Genomic DNA, 23631 nt, shown 5'->3' on the forward strand with positions numbered 1-23631 from the left:
GAAAATGCTACCTCTCATTTTAGTACAGGAAAACTATTTAGTGTGCCTTTGGAAAGGGGAGAAAAAACACAAGCATTGCATTAGGAAGGCTAGAAATTTACAGCATCCATAGGTTTATAGCAACAACCACATTACCATCGTGAACCACCAAGGCCTAAGTTTGGAGCACATTGTTTATTGCAGGTGTAAAATAAAAGAAACTAAAGCAAATCACAGAGGAAACTTCAAATACTTTTAGAGTATTATCTTTACTATAAATTACTTCTGTGATTTTAAGTATGACTGCTTTTGATGAAACTTTCAATAGCAGAAGGATAAAGGAAAAATACAAATCTAAAGAAAATAAGTGTTATTCCTAATTTTGTATGTCTTCTGCAATTACTTAACAAGGAATGAATTGGTTTAATTTTTCCCAGTTTGCAATGGAAGAGACTTGGGAGGGCAGCTTTGTTCCTTCTCACATAGAATTCATTTTCATGCTCACTTGAATTCACACAGTATGTCTACTGTCTTTTGTCATTAACCCTAACTGTTTGAGTGGCTGCTTGGGAATAGCTTCATCTCTTCTCCGGCAGAATGTGGCAACTATTTAACACCCTGCATGATTTAAGACGGGAAATGAAATGCTGTCTTAGTAAATTGCAAAGAAATTTTTGTAAGGAAATGTAATTATCCAGACTAGAAATTGGCCAGAATATCAAGTTAAAATCTGTGTGTGCAAGAAGTTCTCAGTTTGCTATTTCGTCTGAGAGGTGGCTTTAAGCAATATTGCATGAATTCAGAATCATGATGGATTACTTTTAAGGCTTGTGATGCTTTATACTGTAAGTTAGTGAATTCAGTGCTGCTTTAATATAGATTTTCCACCTCACTGAAATGCTGCTGTTTCTTGCTGTACTGTGTGGGGTTACTTTAAGGTTTACCTTTCAGACAGTGACCAAACTTGTACAGTCTTATCTAATGAAGTGTGGTGAAATTACTGGTAAAAGTGACATCACTGCAGGTTGCAATGATCTGTATGGTTTACATTTTTTATAGCATCCGTACTGTGCTTTACTTTGGACAAGAGTGGTTGGATCTGGTTTAGATCAATATGTTTATAACTTTTTACTCCATTCTGAAGACTCTATTCTTAACATGTTATGATAAATATGTTTCACGGCATTCCAGTAACTATTCTGTATCTTAAATATTGGCACTGGAATTCATTTTGGAATGAAATCTGTTCAACTTCTATTTGTCCTATGTTAACTTTTTGGAATGTTTCGGGTAGCTTTTTCAAATAAAGAAAGGTCATTAATTGAGAAGATTACATATTATAGGAAAAAAATATTTCTTAAAATTATAGAGATTTTTGCTTTTCAAATTAAAACTTGAAACAACTAAAACTCTCTTCACATCTCCATTGGAAACTCCCCTCTTTACTGTAACTTTGTGGTCTCAATGATATTCACAGAGAAGCTGATCTACTGAATAAAGAAGTTCTTTAAGTTTTCAGTTTTGGAACACTACCAGTGTGTCTGAACCCAGGTTTCAAATTTTACTGGCATTTTGTTGGCAAACCAATTTTTTGGAGTCCTTTCTTATTTGGGTATGTTTCCTGACACCTTTGGCTGTATGGTACTATGTTTTAAATTCTCTTTTGCTTTTTTTTTTTTTCAAGAGGAAAAGCCTATAAACATATACAAAGGACTAATTATAAAATGCCTGGTATAAAAATAGAGAAACAAGAAAACTACCAGCTGAAAAATGCAGTAAGCAGAAAAAAAATGAGCACTTAATTGTAGTTTTACCCTGCCTGTTCGGCAGGCCTGGTTCTCAAAGCAATTCCACAAGCAAAGCACACACAATTCTGATGCCTTAATAGAGTAGCTTATATCAAGCATTAATTACATGGGTGGTAAGAAAAAGGTGGTTTAATCTTCCCCTCTACCCACTGGCCTCTTTTACTGTTGCTACTCTTTTGCCAACAGCACTATTCATTTATGGTGAGCTAGATTAGAGCATTGATCCAGCTGAAAAACAACTCACAAGATGTTGTCCTAATTACAGTCTTCCTATATATTGGAATTTTGTTGAAATTATATTGTTATCAGTGCACTGCTTTCCAAGCCTAACCAACTAGCCAAAGTATATATAAGTTAGTAAACTATGTCATAGGTAGTATGAATAGATTATTCCTTCCTGAAAATGTTGCAACTAGTATAGGACAATCTTCTTTTTGTAGTATCTGTTAAGTAAGGTACAAGAAACTAGGAGTCCAAGTTTCCAGCACTTTTTCCATTTTCCACAAGCCTGAGACATTACAATCCCTTACACGTTTTCTCACTGATTTAGGACTTTAATATATCTAAACACTTAAAAGATAATTTGATTCTAAATGGTCCTTTCTGTACTAACATTGCTATAGGGAAACACACTATAAAGTGTAAGAAGCTATGAACTCTTGAAATAGAACAGAGGAGTGCATTCATGTAATCGTGTATTCTGGCACGTATTTGGCCTGCTAGATATAGGCAAAATTATAACAGTGCAGAGCAGTAAGATTAATTGAATTTAAGTAAACCTGAGTAGGATTATTGATTTGGGTGTTCTTCTGCCTGTGGAAGTCAGTCTCTTGGGAGCCTCCATATTGCACCTGGTCATGTTTAAAATAGTGCATGGGTAAAATTAAATACTTAAATACTTAAGCTAGTAAGAGAGTGTGAAAATTACTTTAATCTGGGATCTTACTTAGGCTAGTGGATTCCAGTGAACAGCCTTTGGGCTAACTTGCTAAATTAGTAATTAGTAGCTAATGGCTAGATGCTGACTGGTTTCAGTCATACTTAAAAGACAGCTAGAAACACCAGAGATACCAAGTGTCTCTACATATCCTGGAGTCACAGTGTCATTCAGTTTGGAAGGGATCCCTGAAGGTCTCTAGTCCAACCTCCTTTTAAGCAGGATCAACAATGAATTCAAACCAGCTTGCTCAAGTGTTTTTTTTCAGTCAGGTCTTGAAATACTCCACAGCCTCTCTGGGCACTCTATTCCAATGCTTTGTTCAACATTATTCACAACTTGATTTATGTGCATGCCATTTCCTCCTGCAGGTCATTGGTAAAGCTATTAAAATATTAAATAGGATAGATCTCAGGGTAAGCCCCTGAGGAATTTCAGCTGTATCCAGCCTACAGGTAGATAAACCCATTTCTTTTCAGTCACAGAATATAGATGCTTTTTGTTCATTTGGTAGTGCATCCATCTATATCAATGGCCAAACTTGGATTCTGGGACAACCAAATTTGGGTGCTGTGAAAGGCCATCTTGAAGATAGTTGCAACATTTGCTCTTCTCCATTTATCCAGCACTTCCCCTGATTTCTGTGACCATGATGACAGGAGCCATCATCTGGCTCTCTCAGCACTCTCAGGTGCATCCTATCTGCTCTGACAGACTTGTATGAGTCAAGATTTCTCAAGAGAGTTATGAGATCAGTCTTTTTCTACTGCTGGTATTTCCTTTTCTCCTGGAACCGAGTGTGTTATGTGTAAAAGCCTGGGAGACCTTTTTGGTGAAGACTGGGGCTAAGAATGCATTGAGTAACTCAGTGTTATGTGTTCCTGCTGTGCTTTTGCCTCAGTCAGCTGTGAGCCCACATTTTCCTTGTTTATTCTTACAATGCAGCAGTAGAAATTCCTGTTGCCGTGTTTCTTGCCAATCTCTGTTATAGTTAATCTTTGACTTTCCTAATGTCATCCTTGCTTGTCCAGACAATGTTTCTGCATTTCTCATTTGTAGCATTTCTTCTTACTTCCATCTCTGTTGCATGTTCTTTTTCCAGTCATTAATTCCCTTTTTTAGCCAAATCAGACTCCTTGTTCATCTACTAATTTTCCTTCATATTGGGATGAACTGTTAGTTTGCCTGGGGAGGTTATCTTTAAAGACCATGTCTGTTGAGTTCCCTTGTCCTTCAGAGTTCCTCTCATAAGATCTCATCTGTCGGGTCCTTGAATAGACTGAATTCTGCTTTCATGAAATCCAGTGCTTATACTCTTCCTTGCCTTCCTCATTCCTCTCAGGATCCTGAACAGCATTAGTTCATGTTTGCTAGGGTAATATCTGCCACAGACTACCACCTCCTCAGTCAGCTCTCCCTTGTTTGTAGCAGATCAAGGAGTTGATCACTCCACTTTATCATCTGATATTTGTGTTAAGAGCTTGTCCCTAGCATTACCCACAAGTCAGCTTGCATCCCATTTTGTTTGCCTTTTATAAGATACCAGGAGACAGGAGTCTCCAGCTGGAATCAAGATCTGTGATCTGCAGATGTCCTCAAGTTGCTCAAAAAGACTTTTTCCACTTCCTTCTAATTAGGTGGTCTGTACCATACTCCCACCAGGATGTCATTGTTGGTGGCTTCTCCTCTGATTTTGGCCTGCCAGCTCTCAGTCCAGTCTACTGCCTGATATTTTACAGGAGACCTCCATATCTTTGAGCTTCTCCAAGTATTCATGTTCTTATGAAAACAGGCTTACAGGTAGTAAAGAGACATCCAGATCAGTGCTGTCACCAAGAAGTCTGCAGCATGGACTCAAGAGTTACCTGTTCTGCTTGCCAGCCCACCTTCTGGCAGGCCATTCAGCACACAGAGCTTGGAATCAAACACAACATCATGCAGTTAAGGGATATGAAAAGGAGGTGGAGGGCTATGAAGGAGAGTTTAGGAAAGATATTAGTAGACACACTGCTTGTTTTCAAATTGGACATAATGGACAGAAACAATACATAAGAAGTAGTAAAACAAGTGTTCAGGACCCCTCTTTGTCCACAATAATACAAGAAATTGGTCAAAAAGATTGACTAAAAATTGAAAGGTTTTTTTTATATTTATAGTACTCTATAAACAGACTATTTGAGAGTGAGATTTTCAGACAACTAACTTGAAATGAGGGGAGAAATCTGTTCATAACTTACCCTCTTGTGCCCAGGTATTTTAACATCTGGAATGTAATGCTGCCTGTTGTAATACCTCTGCAATACTGTAACACAGCAGGATGCATTAATGAGAGTTTCAACCTTAAACCCACAACATCAATGAAATTTATGGTTGTCAGGCTGCTAGCATTATTCAAACATAATTTTTTTGTGGTTTCAATTCCTATTTTACATTCATGTAGGAAGAAAAGTCATTGTATTGACTAGCCATGAAGACAGAGTCCTCCTTACACTTGAAATGTCTATAAAACAATTAAGTATGGTTTATTACTTTTGACAGCATTCCTAGTATGCACTGCAGGGCAGGGGGGAGCTTATTTGTGTAAAAAATTGTGCTGGAATCTTTCTCTTAATATTTCAGCTGGGTTGATATTCTTGAATACTTAAAGTGCCTTGCTCACGTTTTGGAAAATACCACAAAAATGTTCAAAGCAGAAAAGAAAGATTTATATAAAATTCGAGTGTCATCTCCTATGGTCGTGTAGGTGCCATCTGATATTCTTCCTGATGGGTAAATTTGTCTTCAGATGTTTCACGTTTCCCTACTCTTGTATCTCAGTGTGGTCTTTTGACTTATTATGTAGAGCAAGTTAGTTAAAAAGCACAAAAAAGAACAGAGGATTTCTTCAAGGAAAAAAAAATGGAGGGGAAGGGAGAATGTGGTGAGCACTGTGATTAAGTCACTATGCAGAAAAATGAAATCATTAAATCTGCAGCTGATTAAGTTGAAAGAAAAGAAGGGAAGTCAATATGTAAAAAAGTGCACGTACAGTTACTTTTTCTGGTAAGAAAAATGCAAGTTGTTTATCCCAGAAAAAAAAATAACAAGTGCGCACAATTTAGAAAGCTCTGAAGTTGGAGGGGGGAGGGTGGTTGTCTGGGTCTTTTTATTATCATAAGCTTCATAGTAATTCCAGCACAATCTAAGGAAGTAGTAAAAATAAATATATCTCTCTCTTGCTGTATGAGTTTGAGTATTAACAACTTCCCAATGTTGTGTCCGTTAAAGATTTTCTTCATGGCCCTTAAAAGTGTAAACTCAGTCTCTGCATTTAATATGTTGTTACCCGCTGCCAAGTCTCTAATAGCTGTATTCATATGTTCTATTAATCATGTCTCTTTGTTCTAGAAGCCTGTGTTTTGGATTCATAATTAACTTTTTTTCCTGCTCTCATTATTTTCCTCCCATCATGGCAACACATGACTTTATTTTTAAACCAGCAAAAAAAAAATAAATATGTGAATGGAGAAGCAACAGAAATCAGTGTATTTTGACAAAGCCTGTAAACTCTTCTTAACTATGCTTCCAAATTTAAATTAGATTTTCACGTTGCAAAACCATGAACTTGGTGGTGTAACTGAAATCACACTGTTGTCAGAAGTCAAGGCTGAAGCTTCATGAGCTACAGAGGATTTTCCCCTAGGTCCCAGAGTAAAAGGAGGTATATAAGTGAGTCTGGTCTCAGTGTATGATCCATAGGTTCAAAGGAAAGAATTATTGGGCGGTATTTCACATGAACTTGAAGGGGATTGGCAAAGAGATCTTGTGGCTGTTGCTCTTCAACAGTGTCTCACTGATTCAGGCGTAACGTGGGAAAACATTGTGGAGTCTGTTACAGCTACTGACAGTTTGTGTTCAAGTAATTCTAATTAGCAAAGGCATTTGTGGTCCAGACTTTGGGTAAGCCCTCTAATAGCCTCCCATTTTGATCATCACGAAAGCAAGTCATCCATTTGAAAGATGTTCGGAAACCTTGGGGATCCTACTTCCATTTTGCTACCAGTACAACCCCAAGAAGTACTTAACCCCTGCTTTTTGACCTGTGAAGTAGGAGGAATGAGTAGTCCTTAGCTTGTCACTTGCCTAAAGATGTGTGTCTGTGGGTGGCAGGGAGACACGTCTGCTTGTGGCTGGACCTTGCTGCCCACGGATACTTGCTTCAGAGGAAATAATTTTGAACAATACTCTTTGCTGATTTGAGTTGCAGTTATCTCCAAGACAAGATTCCTTTTATATGAAGGAACAACATGATATTTGTGCCTATATCAGAAGTAGATTTGTAGGCTATACATCACTTTCTGGGTATACCTTACTGGCAACATCTTGAATATCTGTTTTATCTGTTAAATAACTCTTCCTGAAAATGTGAAATAGAGGATCATAGTACAGTTCAGATCTGTTTTAAAGTGGCTTGAATGAAGTTCTCACAGTAGGTTTTTTTTTCTTCTAAGTCAAGCGTTGACTCATTTGGTGGTGTTAAAGTGCACTTTCTACTTATCCCTGGAGGAAAGTTAGTATTCTTTTAAGTGAAACTATTTTAAAAGCAGAACACAAGCCTAAAATAAGCCAGTGTTCTCTAGAGTTCTCAGAAGGTGTAGATTTATTTACTGTAGTTAAATCATAATTAGTTCTCAGGGGATAGTGTATCTTTTAAACTGCTTTATTGCCACCATATTGGTTTTCTAAATAATCAGAAACTGCTGCTCTTATATTCTCTAGTATGAACAAAAATTTGCTGTAAGTAGAAACAAATGTCTAGAATTGCTAGTTGTCACTTACTGAAGATAATGACATGCAAAAAACAAGCACTTCAAGAAAATGTGAAGAAATACAAAACTTATGTTATCAGAAGGCACCTTAAATGAACTATGGCTGTAACTTTTTCCAGAGTAATAGATATAGTAATGTTTTACATTATTGTTTTTCAGTTAATCTTTTTTAACTGTTCTAATGCTTCTTGGCCAAGAATAAATGTTAACTGAAAATTGATAAATGGTAGTGCAATGTTAACCTAAAATATTACCTGATATTTAAGCCTAGATTTTCATGAATGTAGTTTAGTGTTCCAGTTGATAAGCATTGTGGGGTTTTTTTCCTAATTGGCAGGTTAATGTTCGAGTTGCCAGAGGAGATGGGTTTAATAGCAATTGCTGTTCGACAAACACAAGGGAAAGGTCAGTAAGCTTCCTTCTATTGCTAATAAATGTGTATTAAACATGTGACATAGGACATTTTAATGTCACCTAGCTGACCTAGAGATATGGGTTTTTTTGATGGTATAATCTGTAGAATAATCGTGTCCTTTTCTCCTCCTGCTTGATCTGTAGATTCAAACTCAAAACCTAAGTTAATAGAGACCAAAGTAAACATTTTCAGGATGTTTGTTGGCTTTTACAGAAATGATTTAGTGGTCTTCTAATTTCTGCCAAAAAGTCTCCCCAGTCATGGAAAATGCCATTACTACATTTAGTGTAATATAAGTCAGTCTTCCAAACCAGGGCTCCTTTTTTGGCTTAACTGGAACAAAACTGGGTCTTGGCTTGATGTGACATAGAGGTTTCTCGCAGGACCTGCCCTAACTGTCCTGCGAGCTTTCACAGTCTTGTGCAGATAAATACAAGCAAGTTCTGTCTGTTTCCCAGGAAGGTACTAGCACTGTATTAAAAGCCATGCTTTTTTTATTTGAAGAACAATACCCAGCCTAATAAGCTCTCCTGAGCACAGACCTACATGAAGATAGTTTCCTGGCTTTCGGTACAGATCTAGCTTGTACTAAGTCAACTCACAATGGGGATGGATCTCTAGATACACACAGGGCATTCTCACAAATACTTCTTGACTTAGCAAGATTTTTTGAAATGTGTATGTTACCACATACCAGGAAATCCTGGAAGCAAATAATTTAGAACATTCTAGGGTATTGATTAGTAGCATGCACCCTAAACAATCTCCTGATTTTTAAGAGGAAAAGCTTTGTGCTTTAACCATTGCTCTTTCAAAATTAGTTTACATTAATTTACATAAGTCCATTATAGGACTTATGGTTGATTCTTGGATGGATACTATTGAATCATTCTCTTTTGTAGCTGTCTACATTAACAAAGTGGTGGTTTTAATTAAATATTTTTTCTTGAGTTGAAGTTACCTTTTTTCTTCTCTCTCTCCAGGTCGTGGTGGAAATGTTTGGCTCAGTCCTATAGGCTGTGCACTGTCCACTTTACATATCACCATTCCTCTACATTCAAATCTCGGCCAGAGAATTCCTTTTATTCAACACCTGGTGTCCTTGGCAGTGGTAGAGTCAGTTAGATCAATACCAGGATATGAGGTATGTCATTCTAATTTATCTCAAAATTAGTTTCCATTTGCATTAAATTCAGATTTTAACTATGTCTTCTATGTGTAGAATGACTGAATGCATAGTATAGTTCTTCAGGATTAATATAGTGGTAAACTTATGTTTCACACATGCTTTATTATTTATGTGTTTAGAGAAATCTAATATATATAAAATTAATATTGTCTTTTGCTCACTTGATTAAGCATACTACATGCACTTCACTAGTAATCTTATAAAATTTAAGACTTGGTCTTCAGCAGTAAAGAAAATGTCAATTTTCTTTGTCTAACAATTGAGTTGATTTGTTTTGATTTTGAAGAAGTTAGGGAAGAGGGAGGGGGGAAAAATGAATAAAACTGACAAATTATCTTCTGGGTTTTTTGTTGGTGCTGTTTCAGTGGTCACTTTATCCCTTTTAAAGGATTTTTCCAACCCTTGTTTAAAGTTGAAAACTGATTTCTGAAGCAAGAACTTAAGAGTATTGCTCTCAAGAGGGAATCAAGTGTCCTGTCATCAGTATTAAAATGAAGAACCAGTCTTCTTCATCACCTCGTATATCTCCTTTTTAATGTTACCATTTCCTAATATTTGCTAACTATAAAACTTTGGTATTTTACAGAAGTGGTTAACTAAAGCATATGTTTCCTATATTAGAGAAAATCAATGACTTATACACATTTACACATGAACTTTATTATAGTGGCACCCAGTAGCTTTGCTGTAGTTTAGGGTCTGTCAGCCTTTCTATTAAAACCTTCTAACTTCAGTGCTTCATAACTTGACTATAAAAACAAAATAGTTCAGGCTAAAATTTGCAATGTAAAATGTTTGGCTAGAGTGAATAATCTAACCATTTAAAATAGAAGGGCAAGAGGTAGTTTTGTAAATTATATGTTTGACTGGGGAAGGAGTTAATTTATGAATGGAGGTGGTTTTGCTTCCATACACCTACTCTGGTATACTGTGACATTTATAGTTTTATTTCATTCAAGAGGAAAAAGATGACTGAAGTATTAAATATAAAAGTATTATATGTTAATAATACGTGTAAAATACATAGCTTGCTATGACCAAGTCAAAGCTACTGAATCTCTCTGACAGTACATCCACCCCAGACAATGGGTGAAACCAATGTTAAGGTTCTGAACTCAAATATGTTAAAGCAAGGAAATTCAAAGATTTATCGGAAGCTCAATGCTTAATTTTCCCCTTTCGAGTTTGGTAACACGGGGCTTTTCATTATGAGAGATGAACATCCATGCCATGCAAACTGCAGTAGCTGCAAAAGATGGGTTTCATTCTCTCCTCCAAATTTCCGTACTCCTTCAGGTGTATGTCAGCATCTTGGTGATACTTCAACACACTTTAAGGTCATTCATTGTGCTCGAAGTCCATTTCAGGATTTCCATTCAAAAATCTGAAATACCTGTGTCCCAGTTTATCAGCCAGTCATCATTTCTAGAACTGCCACGAGTGTTGACTGTGCCGAGCAGGCAGCAACTGAGCCTTTGATTCCGAGTCCTCATGGAGGAAGTCTGACTGCTCATTTGGAAGCTTTACTGTCAGATGTCAGTTCTGCAAATGCATACAGCCTTATGTCGAGAGACTGCTTTGCTTTCCCATTCTGAGAACAGCAGACATCTCTCTCTAGTAAGTGAAGATAATGTGCTCCATTTTCCCACACGTTTTGTGACACCCATCGTCTCTTTGACATGCAGATAGTTGTGCAATACCTTGTAACTCCATGTTGTGGCGAAGTCTCTGCTGTGTTGTTTATGGCATGGGAATACCCAGTTGACTTGGTTGTTCTTTATGCTTGCTGTCACTTCAGCTGCAGAGCTATGTCTGGTGTCTCACAGGTGTATATTTTCCTTAACATCAATCTACTGAATAGCTCTTCAAAAGATCTCTTGACATTGACAATACTGTTTAACTGTGTCATACTCCACACGTTTCAAGAGTCTTCTATAAATCTTTTCACAATGCAGAGTCAAGTTGTTTTCCACAATGGTTATGAATTGGTGATACTCTATCTTAGAATAGTTTGATAGCAAAATCAGGTAGTATTTCCTGTCAATGTATGTGTAATGGACTCCTCTCTGGCCTTTAAATCTGTCAAGAAAGTAGACATGGACCCAGGTGCAGTTTTCACACATCCTGTAAAGGGATTTCATAATCAACGATAGGAGGGAATATGACTCTTGTAGTCCTGGAGCACCTCCCATAATTTGCCTTTGGGGATGCAGTCATATGCAGTTTTTAAAACTACAGGAAGCACATTTGCTTTCCTTTTGTGTTTAAGTAGCCAGTGCAAAGTTCAGTTCAGTTCCGTGGTTTCAACAAAAACTTCTCTATTGCACTGGAATGGTGTCACACAGCACAGTTTGTGTTTCCAGCTCCATGGTGTTGCTTGAGCATAGCTGCTGAAAGTGTGAATATATTTAGGACATTACTGGAGTATTTACATAGTTGTGAGCTGAAATTCCTCCTGTCTGCTAAATTTCCTTTCTGAAATTTGAGATATCGTTGTCTCCTTGTCTGGTTTCTGCAAAGATCCTCAAATACAGTGTTGATGTTACTGTGGGCTTACCCTGATTGTTTATCAGCAGCGAGCCACAGCAGCTTCTCCAAGTTTGCGTCTTTCTTCAACAGACCTTTTAAATCTTTATTGGGCACTCATGAATGAGAGAAATTAATTCTATAAAGCCTTATGGGTTTGAGACTGAAAATCTCTAGAATCTTTAGTCATCCTTTTGGTTGCTCTAAGACTTTATTATCAGCCATAATTATTTTTTTAAAAAAATAGGCACTTTTCTCTGATAGCTGTGAACCTCCTTAGTAAACCGTGTAACCATGTTACTATGACTCTTTCAGTAACATTTGTGGAGCACTTAAATAGGTTCTTATTATGAAGAGGTGTTGACATTCTGCATCATATTCTGTGTGGCAAAGCCATAAAGACAATATAGAATATGGAGTGATGAATGAGCCATGTTCTTGTAATCAGTATCAAAGTATGTCTAAATGTATGTTTTTGTTTCTTTAGGATATTGATCTGCGAGTAAAATGGCCAAATGATATTTACTACAGCGATCTTATGAAACTCGGTGGAGTTCTGGTAAACTCTACACTTATTGAAACAACATTTCATATCCTTATTGGTAAATGTCTATTTTCAAGCTTTATTGTGAAAAATAAATGAAAAAAATTATTAATTTTGTATGAGTTCAAATGATAAGGACAAGAACAAATAATGACAGCAGGCATAAGGAAATAAAGTACAACATTAAATCAGGGAAGTACAAAAAGTAAATGTTTTCATTCTTCTTAATAGTTCCATATGCTTGACAAGGAAAACATAAATGCAAGCATCTGGGCTGATGTAGTGGAGTTCAAAGAAAGAGCATTACAGGACGGAGAGGAAAGTGCCCTCTTCGATCTGTTGCAGAACTAGTAGGATATACTGAAAAATGTATTCATTTTTTAAAATTTATTTATTTTTGGCAACATGACAAATAGCTCAGTAAATAACATGCCTTTGAAATCTGGAGAGAAAGAGCTATGTATACATAGTGATGCTTTAGTTTCTTCTTTCATCCTCTCAAAATTTATTCATAACTATTATCTGTTGATATCTTTCTAGAAGCTGGAATATTGCTAGTGAAGCAGCAGTGGTGTAATTATTTGATTAATTATTTTCTTTCTTTAGTTCTCTCAAAAAGAAAAATTTGCAAAGCAGTTGGGAAGGCTGAATCAGGGAACAAAGAGTGACAATCCGTTCATTGTCAACATTAACAGTCTATCAGGAAGGCTCATTCCAAAAACATAATGCAGCCAATCACAGAAAGACTGTGCATGTATTTTCCAACAAGTCCCAGTGCTGTAACAAGAGAAGACATTTAGGTGCACAAATAAGAATTTTGAAGCTTCTGTTGTTTCAAGTCCAATAGTCATCCTCCTGTTTGTTAAGGAAAATGTTTCCCTTAACCAGCAGGAGTACAAATCTGTCAGACATGCTCAGAAACCTGCCAGCTGAGCTCTAGGTTCCAGTTACCAAACCAGTTATTTGTGGTATAACTAAAAAATTAAATGAAATTTCCTTAGCAAATCTAAAAAGTGAAGAAGTTTATAATATTGGGGTTATATTTGAATACAGCATAGTACATAAGTAAAAGTATCTTGTGAAGACAATGTGGGCATATCATTTAAAGTGCGAATAAGCAGAACAGTTGAAGCAGTCATCATCTCCTTCTGTGAAACAAGTCCAGCCATAAATTTTCTGATTAATTTTTATATCCTCGTTTTTGTAGATAATCTACATATATTGAATGGAGGTTGAACCAAGATGCTTAAAAGGCTCTTTCTGTGCCCTGTCAACCATTTCAATGCTTCCATGTGTTTTTCCAGAGCCTGTTCTGGTGAACACAAGAAAAGAAAAATAGTTCCAAACCCAGTTTATCTTATCAAATATCTCTTTGCTCATAAAGTATTTGGTTTGGAACTTCTGTTTCATATCCAAAACATCAAAACATTCACTTCAAATGGAAACATTCTGTATACGTTCTTCCTGATATCATAGGAATCTGGTTTCACCAGATTTTCACCAACTTTGTTTCACCTGGAGGCTTTTAAGATTGAAACTTGCCACATAGTAGCCTAGGAATCTTTTCCATCATTTCAGTGATGTACCTCACTGAGAGTAGTAGGAGTTACTCGTGTGCTCATGACATCTGACTTCTTATGTTAGTAGTAGCAATGAGATCAAAGTTCCACAACAGGAAAGGTAAGCCAGCTGGATCATCCCCTTTCTACATTCATGGAGATTTCTTTCCTAGACTTCGCTGTTTACATGGTACTCATGAAGAGTTTCCATATGAGAGGGAAGTTATCAAAATCAAAGATCATCTACATGGCTTCACAGCTCTGAGAAGTACCTCAGAAAAATAAAGCAAGAGACAAACCTACCTTTTCACCTGTACCACATACTGAGGGCCTCACAGATGACACAGTTCATGTTCATACTCTTCAACATGTTCTAAAATCTATTTTTTTTAAGAACTTACTTATTGCGCAACTTCTGGAAGAAGAGTTCTGCAGAAGAATATACTTAATTAATGTAAGGGCCAGACTCAGAACAGATGTAGGTAGCCAAACAGAACTGGAAAGCAAGGCACCACCAACACGCTTGACCTGCAAAAGCTCTGTATGTCTCTGTGTGCCGCTAAGGCATGTTTGAGCAGCACACGAATGCTGAACGCAGGGCAAGGTCTAGAACTGAAAGATGTATTAGCCGCATCAGCAGACTGTAAGGTCAGGGTTAAGTGTTTATTTTTCACTCTTCTCACTTGGCCAATGCAGAGACATGCTAAGAGTCCTAAGCACCTAAGGTTTTTTCAGATTAGCTGTGTACATTTTTGCCACTGTGTTTATCCCCAGATGCTTCTGCCTCGGTTGAGTTCATCGTCTCAGTATGTCTCTCATGTGTTTCAGTTTTTAGTTATCTCCATGCAGACAAAGTGGAGTGCTCTGAGCCTGCAGATGGACTCCGAGGCCATGTTGTGCACCCTCACAGGTCAATGGTCACAGGCACTCTCTGTTCACTTGTGCAGTATTTGAGTGATAGCAGCTGAATTGGGGTCTGCTGGTGTGGCACATTATTTTTTTCCAGTTCATTTTCCTTTGTAGTTTTGTGAAAATACATTTCTCCCCTTTTCCATAGGATTGATGTATTGGTTCTGGTATCACTGCGGTTTTCTTTGCATGCATTCTCTAAGTAGTTAAAAGTAAAAAAACCCCTTTCTTGTAAAGGTATCCTACCCCTTCTAGTTGATGAATTACTTCCACATATGAATAGTGTCACTAATAATAAACTTACAAAATGATGCATCTGGACCTTCTTGCAGATGGAGATGTATCATGCCGAAACCTGATTGACAGGACTGGGGTTTTATCCCAAATGTCTGATGAAAGAAAAATCCAAATTATTAGGAGAAAAAAATAAACAGGCTGTACAATATATTTCTTTACATCCCTCAAAGCCTGTTTCAGCAGGCTGCAGAAAAGCCCCCAAGAGTCATATTTAAATAAGAAGGGCATTTTGCCAGCGTTATTCTAGCTGGAGAAATCTCAGTGAAAGACTTGAGGCTTCTAAAGGACATTCTGTGGTAAGACAGATTAAGCAAACTGGAGTCTTATGTGGCAAAGTTAAGTCTTCTGGGCTTTTCAGAGCAAGCCAAACAAGGCTTATCAGCCAACTGTAGTAAACGGAGAGGTCTCAAAATGCAGGCTGAAAGATAAAACTCTAGCTTAGAGTATGATCAATGATTTACTCTCAAGTAGGTAATGACTTGTCAGCTTCCAGGGAATAAAAGAACTTCTCACTTTGATGTTATTGTAACTAGCGTGCACCTTCCTCCTTCCTCACCCTCATTGAATCATGGAATCATAGAATCACCAGGTTGGAAAGGACCCACTGGATCATCGAGTCCAACCATTCCTAACACTCCCTTAAACCATGTCCCTAAGCACTTCATCAACCCGTTCCTTTAACACCTCCAGGGAAGGTGACTCAACCACCTCCCTGGGCAGCCTGTTCCAGTGCCCAATGACTCTTTCAGTGAAGAATTTTTTTCTGATATCCAGCCTGAACCTCCCCTGGCGGAGCTTCAGGCCATTCCCCCTTGTCATGTCCTCAGTCACTTGGGAGAAAAGGCCAGCTCCCTCCTCTCCACAACCTCCTTTCAGGTACTTGTAGAGTGTAATAAGGTCTCCCCTCAGCCTCCTCTTCTCCAGGCTAAACAACCCCAGCTCTCTCAGCCGCTCCTTGTAAGACTTGTTCTCCAGCCCCTTCACCAGCTTCGTTGCTCTTCTCTGGACACGCTCCAGAGCCTCAACATCCTTCTTGTGGTGAGGGGCCCAGAACCGAACACAGTACTCAAGGTGCAGTCTCACCAGTGCTGAGTACAGAGGGAGAATAACCTCCCTGCACCTGCTGGTCACACCATTTCTGATACAAGCCAAGATGCCATTGGCCTTCTTGGCCACCTGGATGCTAGGATGGTGTGCTGCTGAAAGACTGTACTGGATTCGCTTCTACAAGTCTGAGAAGACATTTTAAGGACAAGGAACAAGTAAAATCTGGACTGAGATTTGTAATTATGCAAGTAGGAACATTTAAAGGTGTAAGAGAATGAAGAAAAACAGCCACTGGAGACATCCTTAGACCTAATTGTATGAAGTAGTTGAATGAAGTACTGACTTTCTGGTCGTAACAAAGTGTTCATATTTACAGATCATGTCCTCTTCTTTTGGTTTGTCTTCAGGCTTTGGTTTTAATGTGAGTAACAGCAACCCCACCATATGCATCAATGATCTCATCACAAAATTTAATAAGGAAGAGGGGACAACACTGAAGCCTTTAACTACAGACTGTCTTATTGCAAGAACTGTAACTGTGCTAGAGAAACTCATAGATATTTTCCAGGAGAAAGGGCCCAATGGAGTTCTTCCCCGTTACTATAAGTACTGGATACACAGGTAAGTATAATATTCTACTCTTAAAGTTCTTTTAAGGAAGTTGGAAAGTTCTCATGGATATTTTGTTTTTTTCCACTTTTTATACTAGATTGCCTTTAATACTAGTGACTTAATTTAAATATACTCCCAAGCTGATGAAATTCTCAAGGGAGAATAAAAAATAACATGTAGCAAAATCAAAGGACTAGCATGAATTAAAGAATGCTTCGAGGTATTTTACATGTTGTCATCTCAAAACAAAGGGAATTGGGACTTATTTGTTTAGCTGCTGACGAAGCGACTGTACGCTTGTCTTTTTTTTTAAAAAAAATAGACTGTTTGGATTAACTCCATCTGTATAAATTCTGCACAAATAAATGAAAACAGGTAGAAAATGCTGCTGAAAATCTCTGTAAAGAACCTGTGAAGTGCAAAGTAAAATATTTTGCTAGACATCAGTCCTCTAACGTATTTTTAATTGTTTGTGCAGTGTCCACCGATTACTTCCTAACCCTTTGGTTCTCTTTATTTGCAGTGGTAAGCAAGTCCGTCTCTACAATGAGGAGGGCCCGACTGCCTGGATAGTTGGGATAGATGATTACGGATTTCTTCAAGTTCATGAAGAAGGCAAGGGTGTAGAGTCTGTGCACCCAGATGGCAACTCTTTTGACATGCTGAAAAACCTCATAGTCCCAAAGCACCGATAGTCCTCAGAGTTCACAGTGCAAAGGGAGGCTCTTTAGTATCTGGCACCAAACAGCTAAACTTGCTTAAAGGTGGGAAGAGTAGTTGATAGCCTGATTTTTTTTTCTTCTGATTCTCCGGTATCTTTGTTTTGACACGGATAACTTCAACTATTAAGAAGAGGTAATTATCTCATTGCTGAAGGCCTTTATTCTTCTCTACTAACTTTAAAACACATCTACATTGCCATTCTTTGTGAACATCAATTCTTCAAATGGAGCCTGATTGCAAAGCAATATTTTGCAGTGAACAGGACTTTTTATTTACACACTCTATTTGAGAAACTGAAGTGGCTAAATATTTCCTTTTGTCTCTGTGTTTTTATTGTTCTTTAGCACAATGCAGTACAGTATTTACATTTTTACTATTATTTTTTTAAACGTAATTCTGGTTTACGTGTTGTCTGCAGTGGAAACAGCTGGAAGAGCTCATCATAGACTACTCAATAACTGGGATTTCCACTGTATTTAAATTCAGGTCTAAGTGCAGAGCCTTGCTGATTTGGTTCTTCTCTGTGTTGTGCCTCTACAACAGTTTCCCATCCTGTGCTTTGGTCTCAGGTCTGCAACATTCTTATGGCTGCCTTGAGTTTTTGAAGGGTTTTTCACAAGCATTTAAGAACTGTGGTTGGTTATCCAAAATATTTGTACTCTGCTCTTCTTAATCAATTGGATTTGAGTAAACCATCTTCTATCTGTTTTGAGTTACAGCCTTCCAACAAGCTTTTAGCCCCTCTAAGAAGAGCCCACTGGAGCAGAGTAGTTGCAATCTTCTTATCCAGGTTATTGTAGAATCCCATGTCAAGAGGGGAAAGTCCTAAGTAATAGCAATGAAATTAAGCAGAAAAGAATGAGAGAAAATGCCTAGCTCTTAAAATCCCTGCCATAAACAACATGGCATCTGGTTTTGCTGCTAACCATTAAAAACAAGAGGTTTAACACCTGCTGAACCGAAAGTAGCTTGCTTTGGGGGCTGACTGCACAATTCCAGGTTAAGTATAACAGCTTGGTCATAATTGGAAAGCATCATGAAGGAGGCACGTGGGAGCTTCTGTGCAATGGCAGCTTATTGGGTTTTTCTCCAGGGCAAGGCAAATTTGCACCAGGAGGCTTTGCCACCACAGCACTTCAAACAGTTCTCTGCAAATGAAAAGTTTGTCATAGGTGTGATATAGCCAGCTTCATTTCCTCAAATAGGCAGTGCTGCTTATGAGGTTACCTTGTCCATATTGAACGTGGATCAGCCAGATTGGCTTCCACAAAGGACTTCTGTCTACTAGCCAGAAATGGGGTTTTTAGGCTAAAGCGTGCCTCATAAACAATCTGAAAATGTTAGTAGATTGTTTCAGTTACAAAGCCAACAAGTCTTAAAACAAGGAAACTAGTCTGTGATGGTCATTTAGAGTAATCCTCACATATTAGAGTTTAGGTGTTTTGGCAGCAAGTGCTAGAAATTAAGTTGTCCCCATTACATTTAGGTTTTTATGCACCATATCAGAGTAGATTTTTCTGTGCCTGCTTGTCCATACTCTGCTATTTTGTTTTTCCCCATGATCCCTGTCATATGAGACTGCACAGCAGTAGAACTGTACAGTGGAGTGTAGACAGCTGTTGATTGACATAGTTAAAATGATACACATGAACACCAGTTTTTGCTTTTTCCCACCAGATGCTTTCAAAACTGTTTGTGATTGTTAATTTTTGGCAACTGCTTTTATTTCAGTATCAAATATTGGTGCATATTATAATCAAATGAAACTTAAGTCTGTCTTAATAAAGTCTAAATAAAAAGAAGACGCCATTTACACATAATATGCATACGGACACTCACATCTTCCTTGTGCATCTTTGCTTCTTTTCTTCCTTTTCCTTCAAGCAGCTTATGAGCAATGCATGCTGCTGCAGGCCAGCTGTGGAGAGCATAGCTCTGGTACTGTTTTTCCAAACACAGAGTTTTACGGAACTTTAGATCTGTACCGCTAGCTGATATTTGTAGCTGAGGCACTGTCTCTGTTTTGATACTAAGTGGTGCGCCTTTAGGAAGAACCTTTGATTTTGCTCATATTCCAGATAGAATGGTGAGTGCCATTGGTAGAGATTTCTTTTAAAACCAGGTCATGCATCAGGTTTTGACTTGAATTGCTTCCTTAAAACGTGCTCTCCCTCTGCTAGGGACAAGTACTTTAGAAGACTGGTGAGGGAAAGTGATAAAACATGTTCCTTTATGAAGGGCAGAATGGACTTGCAAATCTTCACTCAGCTACACTACTGCAGTATCTGAGCAGCAGGTAGATGGATTTTTTTAATAGTAAAATACTGCACTATTTCCTGGTTGCTATTGTTCCTTTTGGATTTCTTCATACCCTTCTTAATGAAAAGCTTGTTCTGCTCTCACTTTGAGTTGTAAGATTATTCTGGGGTTTTTTTGCATTGGAATTTAACTTAGTGTTGAACTTCCTTTCTGCAAGTGAGAACTAACCAAGTGAGGATTAGTTGGGACGTAGGTGGGTGCTGTGGGCAAGTACTGCTGTGCCTCTACTATTTAGTGGCCAATTCTGTGTGTATAAAACTGTTGTCTTGAGGAAAGAGCCTTGAGTAGGATGAAGTGTTTGTTACAAACCTAACCTTTGCTTCAGAAGAACCAAAGAACTCTGCAGAGAAAACTGCTCTTTTGTGGTAAGCAGCTGTTATGGTTGGGAAAGCCAGTGAACCTTCCTGCGCTACAACTCACCTTAAGGCAGACAGAGAGCACTGCCCATCATCTTACTGCTTTTATGCCAAACTTGGCACACCCAGAAAGCCACAACATTTTTGTGTGAAAATCATTGTTATTATTATTCTTTATATATAACAAACAGATGTAGCATAGAGTGTACCTGGGCATAGGTATGGAAAGAACAGACAACTCCAGATCCAGACGTAAGGCACTGAAAATATTTAATTTCATTCAGCTGTCTAGATTAGTAAAATGCCTCTTTCATTGAGAGGCTGAAGTCATATCTTAAACTATTTTCTTGATGAAGTGCTTTCAAAAAAACATTTATTATGATGTCCATATTTCTGTGACTTCGTTTTTTTCCTCTCTGACTCTGTTATAACATTTCTCATTACGCATTGTGAAAATATTTGTAGAGATTGTTTATTGATAGGAAAACTTATGCCGAGCAAGCTGGCTGTGTTGGCTCACGTCTGTATTCAGAAAGAGTAAGCGAGTTGTGTCCAGTCAGCACCAGTGCTGTTTCCAAAGATTTGAAAAAGTAATAATGTATTTAACATTTAAGAGTTCAAGCGGTACGTCTCACTTTAGTAAAAGGTTTTATAAGACTTCAGAGCGTTTTTTAAAATATATCAAACAATTATAATCTACTTCAAGGGCTATCACCTAGAAATAATATTAAAGCATTTAATTGTTTATGCTGCTGCTTCACTGTACGATGAGCAGTTTTTATTTCTTTGCCTTTTCTGATTCAGCTACAAGACGTCAGCAGTCTGAAAAATTACTCTCTGCAACTGCTGTGGAATAAACAGTAAATATATTTTTTAAAAAAAATTGAAGTATATCTCAATATCTGTTGTGAATAAGATATGTGCCGGAAAGAACTGATTCCTGGGGTAACTGGTTTGATAAAAGCATCTGCATGCATAAGTTATACTGCAGTGATGCACCACACTGATCAGACACCAAAGAAATTAAATCTGGACTGAGGAGCGAACAGGGGTCACAAAACGCTGGCGTGCCGCAGGCTGCGGTCATGTAACACACAATTGAGAAAGAAGAACTGCGGGGAAGAATTGTAAACCGATGTTGTGTTTGAGTATCTTGCATTAGTGTGTTTCATTAGTGAGTCGATGTTATTCTCAGTTTTCCAAGAGTCTTCCTTTAAAATGCAACGGGGCTAAAATACAATAAATAAAGAAAAATTCTTCTGTTTTATAGTACATTACCTGTGAAATATAGAACATATTACGATTTAAATAAATTTTCAAATATGCAACATTATTCTTTGTGAAACCCTGTGTTTTGTAGTTAAAGAAGAAATCAAACTCATTTTTCCTTTGGCTACAGGATTTTATTAACATTTTAACAGTTTTGTTTTACATAATAAATAAGCAAAAATGCTTTACACTTTTAGGGGATACATATATAATTCTGAGCATTAATAGGTTGTTTGTTTTGCGTGCTTTTTTACCTACATTTGCCAAATAGCTTTTATCTGCATCATATAAAAAAAGCAATATCTACTGTCCAGGGGAAAAAAAATGGAATAATAACATTTTCTCCGTGTTGTTTTTGAAGTATGCCTGAAACACTGAAAAAAATACTTGGTGTTCTGTTTTGTAATTTTTGGAAAAATGCTGGTATTCTGGTAGGTTTTGCATGTATTTGCACTTTCTATCTGTGGTATAGTCTCCAATTTTGCACCTATTGTTCACTGTGGTTTATTTAATCAAATTACTTTAAGACCCTTTTTCAAATTACAGGGCTATTGCAGCCTGGAGAGAAGTCTGTCCCCTTATCAGCTTATTTACATTGTGATGTTTCTGTTATTAATAGGATAAAAACTTTGAGACCTCAATAGGGGATTAATGTTTCCAACTTTGTGTTTTGGTAAAATGTTCCCCCCTTTCATGCCTTTTTCTCTTTCATTCTCTATATTATATACTTGCTAGGTCTGAACTCCCCCCTAAGAGTTAAAATCCTATCAAGTTGCATGACAAAGGTATCTTTAGTGGCTCAAACACATACAGCAGAGAGAAATGAGGTTATTTTTCATAATATATTCCAATTCACACTCCACTTCTGTGACATAATTGTTTCCAATTATTAAGAACATTGCCACTGTCAGTGGCTGTGTACGAGTGAGCTATGAACGTCTGTAGTTTAAATGACTGAAAGTCATACTTTTATCTCAATATAATTTACTCACATTCCAGATGTGAGCATGCAATTGCTGTTTCTGTTTTGGAACGACAGGAAAAATATCTCACACATTTGCTTTTTTAATCACAGCTCTTTTCTAAACCTGCACAATATTATCATTTGTGAATGCATAATTGCTTCGTTATTGCCTAGCAGGAAAGTTCATGTACCTGAATATCATATGCTATAAAACATCTGCAGGAGAATGATGGAACACCTCCTCTGCTCGGGCTCATTGAATAAAGCCTGGAAGTGTGAATAACAAGGTAGATGCTGGAAAAAATATTTTGTGCTATTTTACTGAAAAATATTAATGGCATTTTTTTAACCAAAGCCCAATTTGTACGTTCCTGAAAACATGTTTATATAGTGAAAAGAACTTGCAAGGATGGAAAAATGCACCAGACTGACCGTGCAGCAATGCCACTAATGAGGTACAGAGAAAAGTGTAGTATGAAAGTTGTGCATCAGGTTTCTTTTTAATGATGCAAACAATGTCAGTTACTCCTTTATAGGGCATGGTTTTAATTTAACAAAATTAACATACAAGTCTTAGCATAATTGTATCTTTCAGGGAGTTGGGCCCATTTATTAGTAACCCTGTCTGGGAAGGCTATTAACCACGGCCTCTGTAAAACCGATTTGTGTCTCAGCGCTTCAATTTATAAAGTCAGAATGACGATAATATACACTCATGATGTTTCTGTAGACTTGCCAACTTCTCTAGCATCAGGCAAACCAAGAAGCACGGTTATACTGAGTCAGCAAATATGCTGGTTTGATTCTGCTTTTTGTGTTTTTAAGTCAATATTCTGGTAATGACTGATTAGGTATTTTCTGTTATATTTCTCATAAAAGGTTTTTTTAATGCTCTTTTAGCAAATTAAGTCAAACAACCGTGAACTTCCTAGTGAACATCAGTTTAACTTCATAATAAAGCTTTCTCTGTTAACCTTTTAGTAGGAAGCAATAAAAATACTGAAAATTGTTCTCAAACATATGTTTTTGAAGTATTTTTGTACTCATAGCAATAAATATACATACAAGGAGGTGACTGTATATTATTGCTGCATATAAAAGGAGGAGAACACATAATTTTTAGAAGTGTGTATTTCATTACATTTTTATCTGTGAAGGTGCAATCCATGAGCAAATGTTTTTCTGTGTTGCACAGATCAGGTAAGCATTTTCTTTAGTCAAGGTCTCTTGAGAAAGAGTCTGATACGAGAAACTTTTGGAAATGTAAACTAGCCTTGATTTGGGCTAAGAAATGTAGCTAAGTGTAGCTGACTTAGATCTACAACAACCTTTATTGTTGATATTTACAGCTATTGTTTAGGGAGCCATTC

At 37.4% G+C, this 23631-nt stretch overlaps 1 protein-coding gene across 3 annotated transcripts in view; it reads left to right on the plus strand.

Annotated features, from left to right (window-relative positions):
* Positions 1–21368, plus strand: part of HLCS (holocarboxylase synthetase) — a 123433-nt gene extending 102065 nt beyond the window's left edge. The window contains exons 7-11 of one of the 3 annotated variants that reach the window (XM_054051242.1): positions 7870–7937; positions 8931–9091; positions 12150–12264; positions 16426–16639; positions 17154–21368. In XM_054051242.1, the coding sequence (XP_053907217.1) occupies positions 7870–7937; positions 8931–9091; positions 12150–12264; positions 16426–16639; positions 17154–17325 (730 nt within the window). In that variant the 3' untranslated portion in view covers positions 17326–21368. The remainder of the gene's footprint in view (positions 1–7869; positions 7938–8930; positions 9092–12149; positions 12265–16425; positions 16640–17153) is intronic. The other 2 variants (XM_054051247.1, XM_054051250.1) reach the window with 2 other exon arrangements.
* The last annotated feature ends 2263 nt before the right edge of the window (positions 21369–23631 follow it).

The sequence above is a fragment of the Cuculus canorus genome, chromosome 1, assembly GCF_017976375.1.
Source record: "Cuculus canorus isolate bCucCan1 chromosome 1, bCucCan1.pri, whole genome shotgun sequence".
Lineage (NCBI taxonomy): Eukaryota > Metazoa > Chordata > Aves > Cuculiformes > Cuculidae > Cuculus > Cuculus canorus.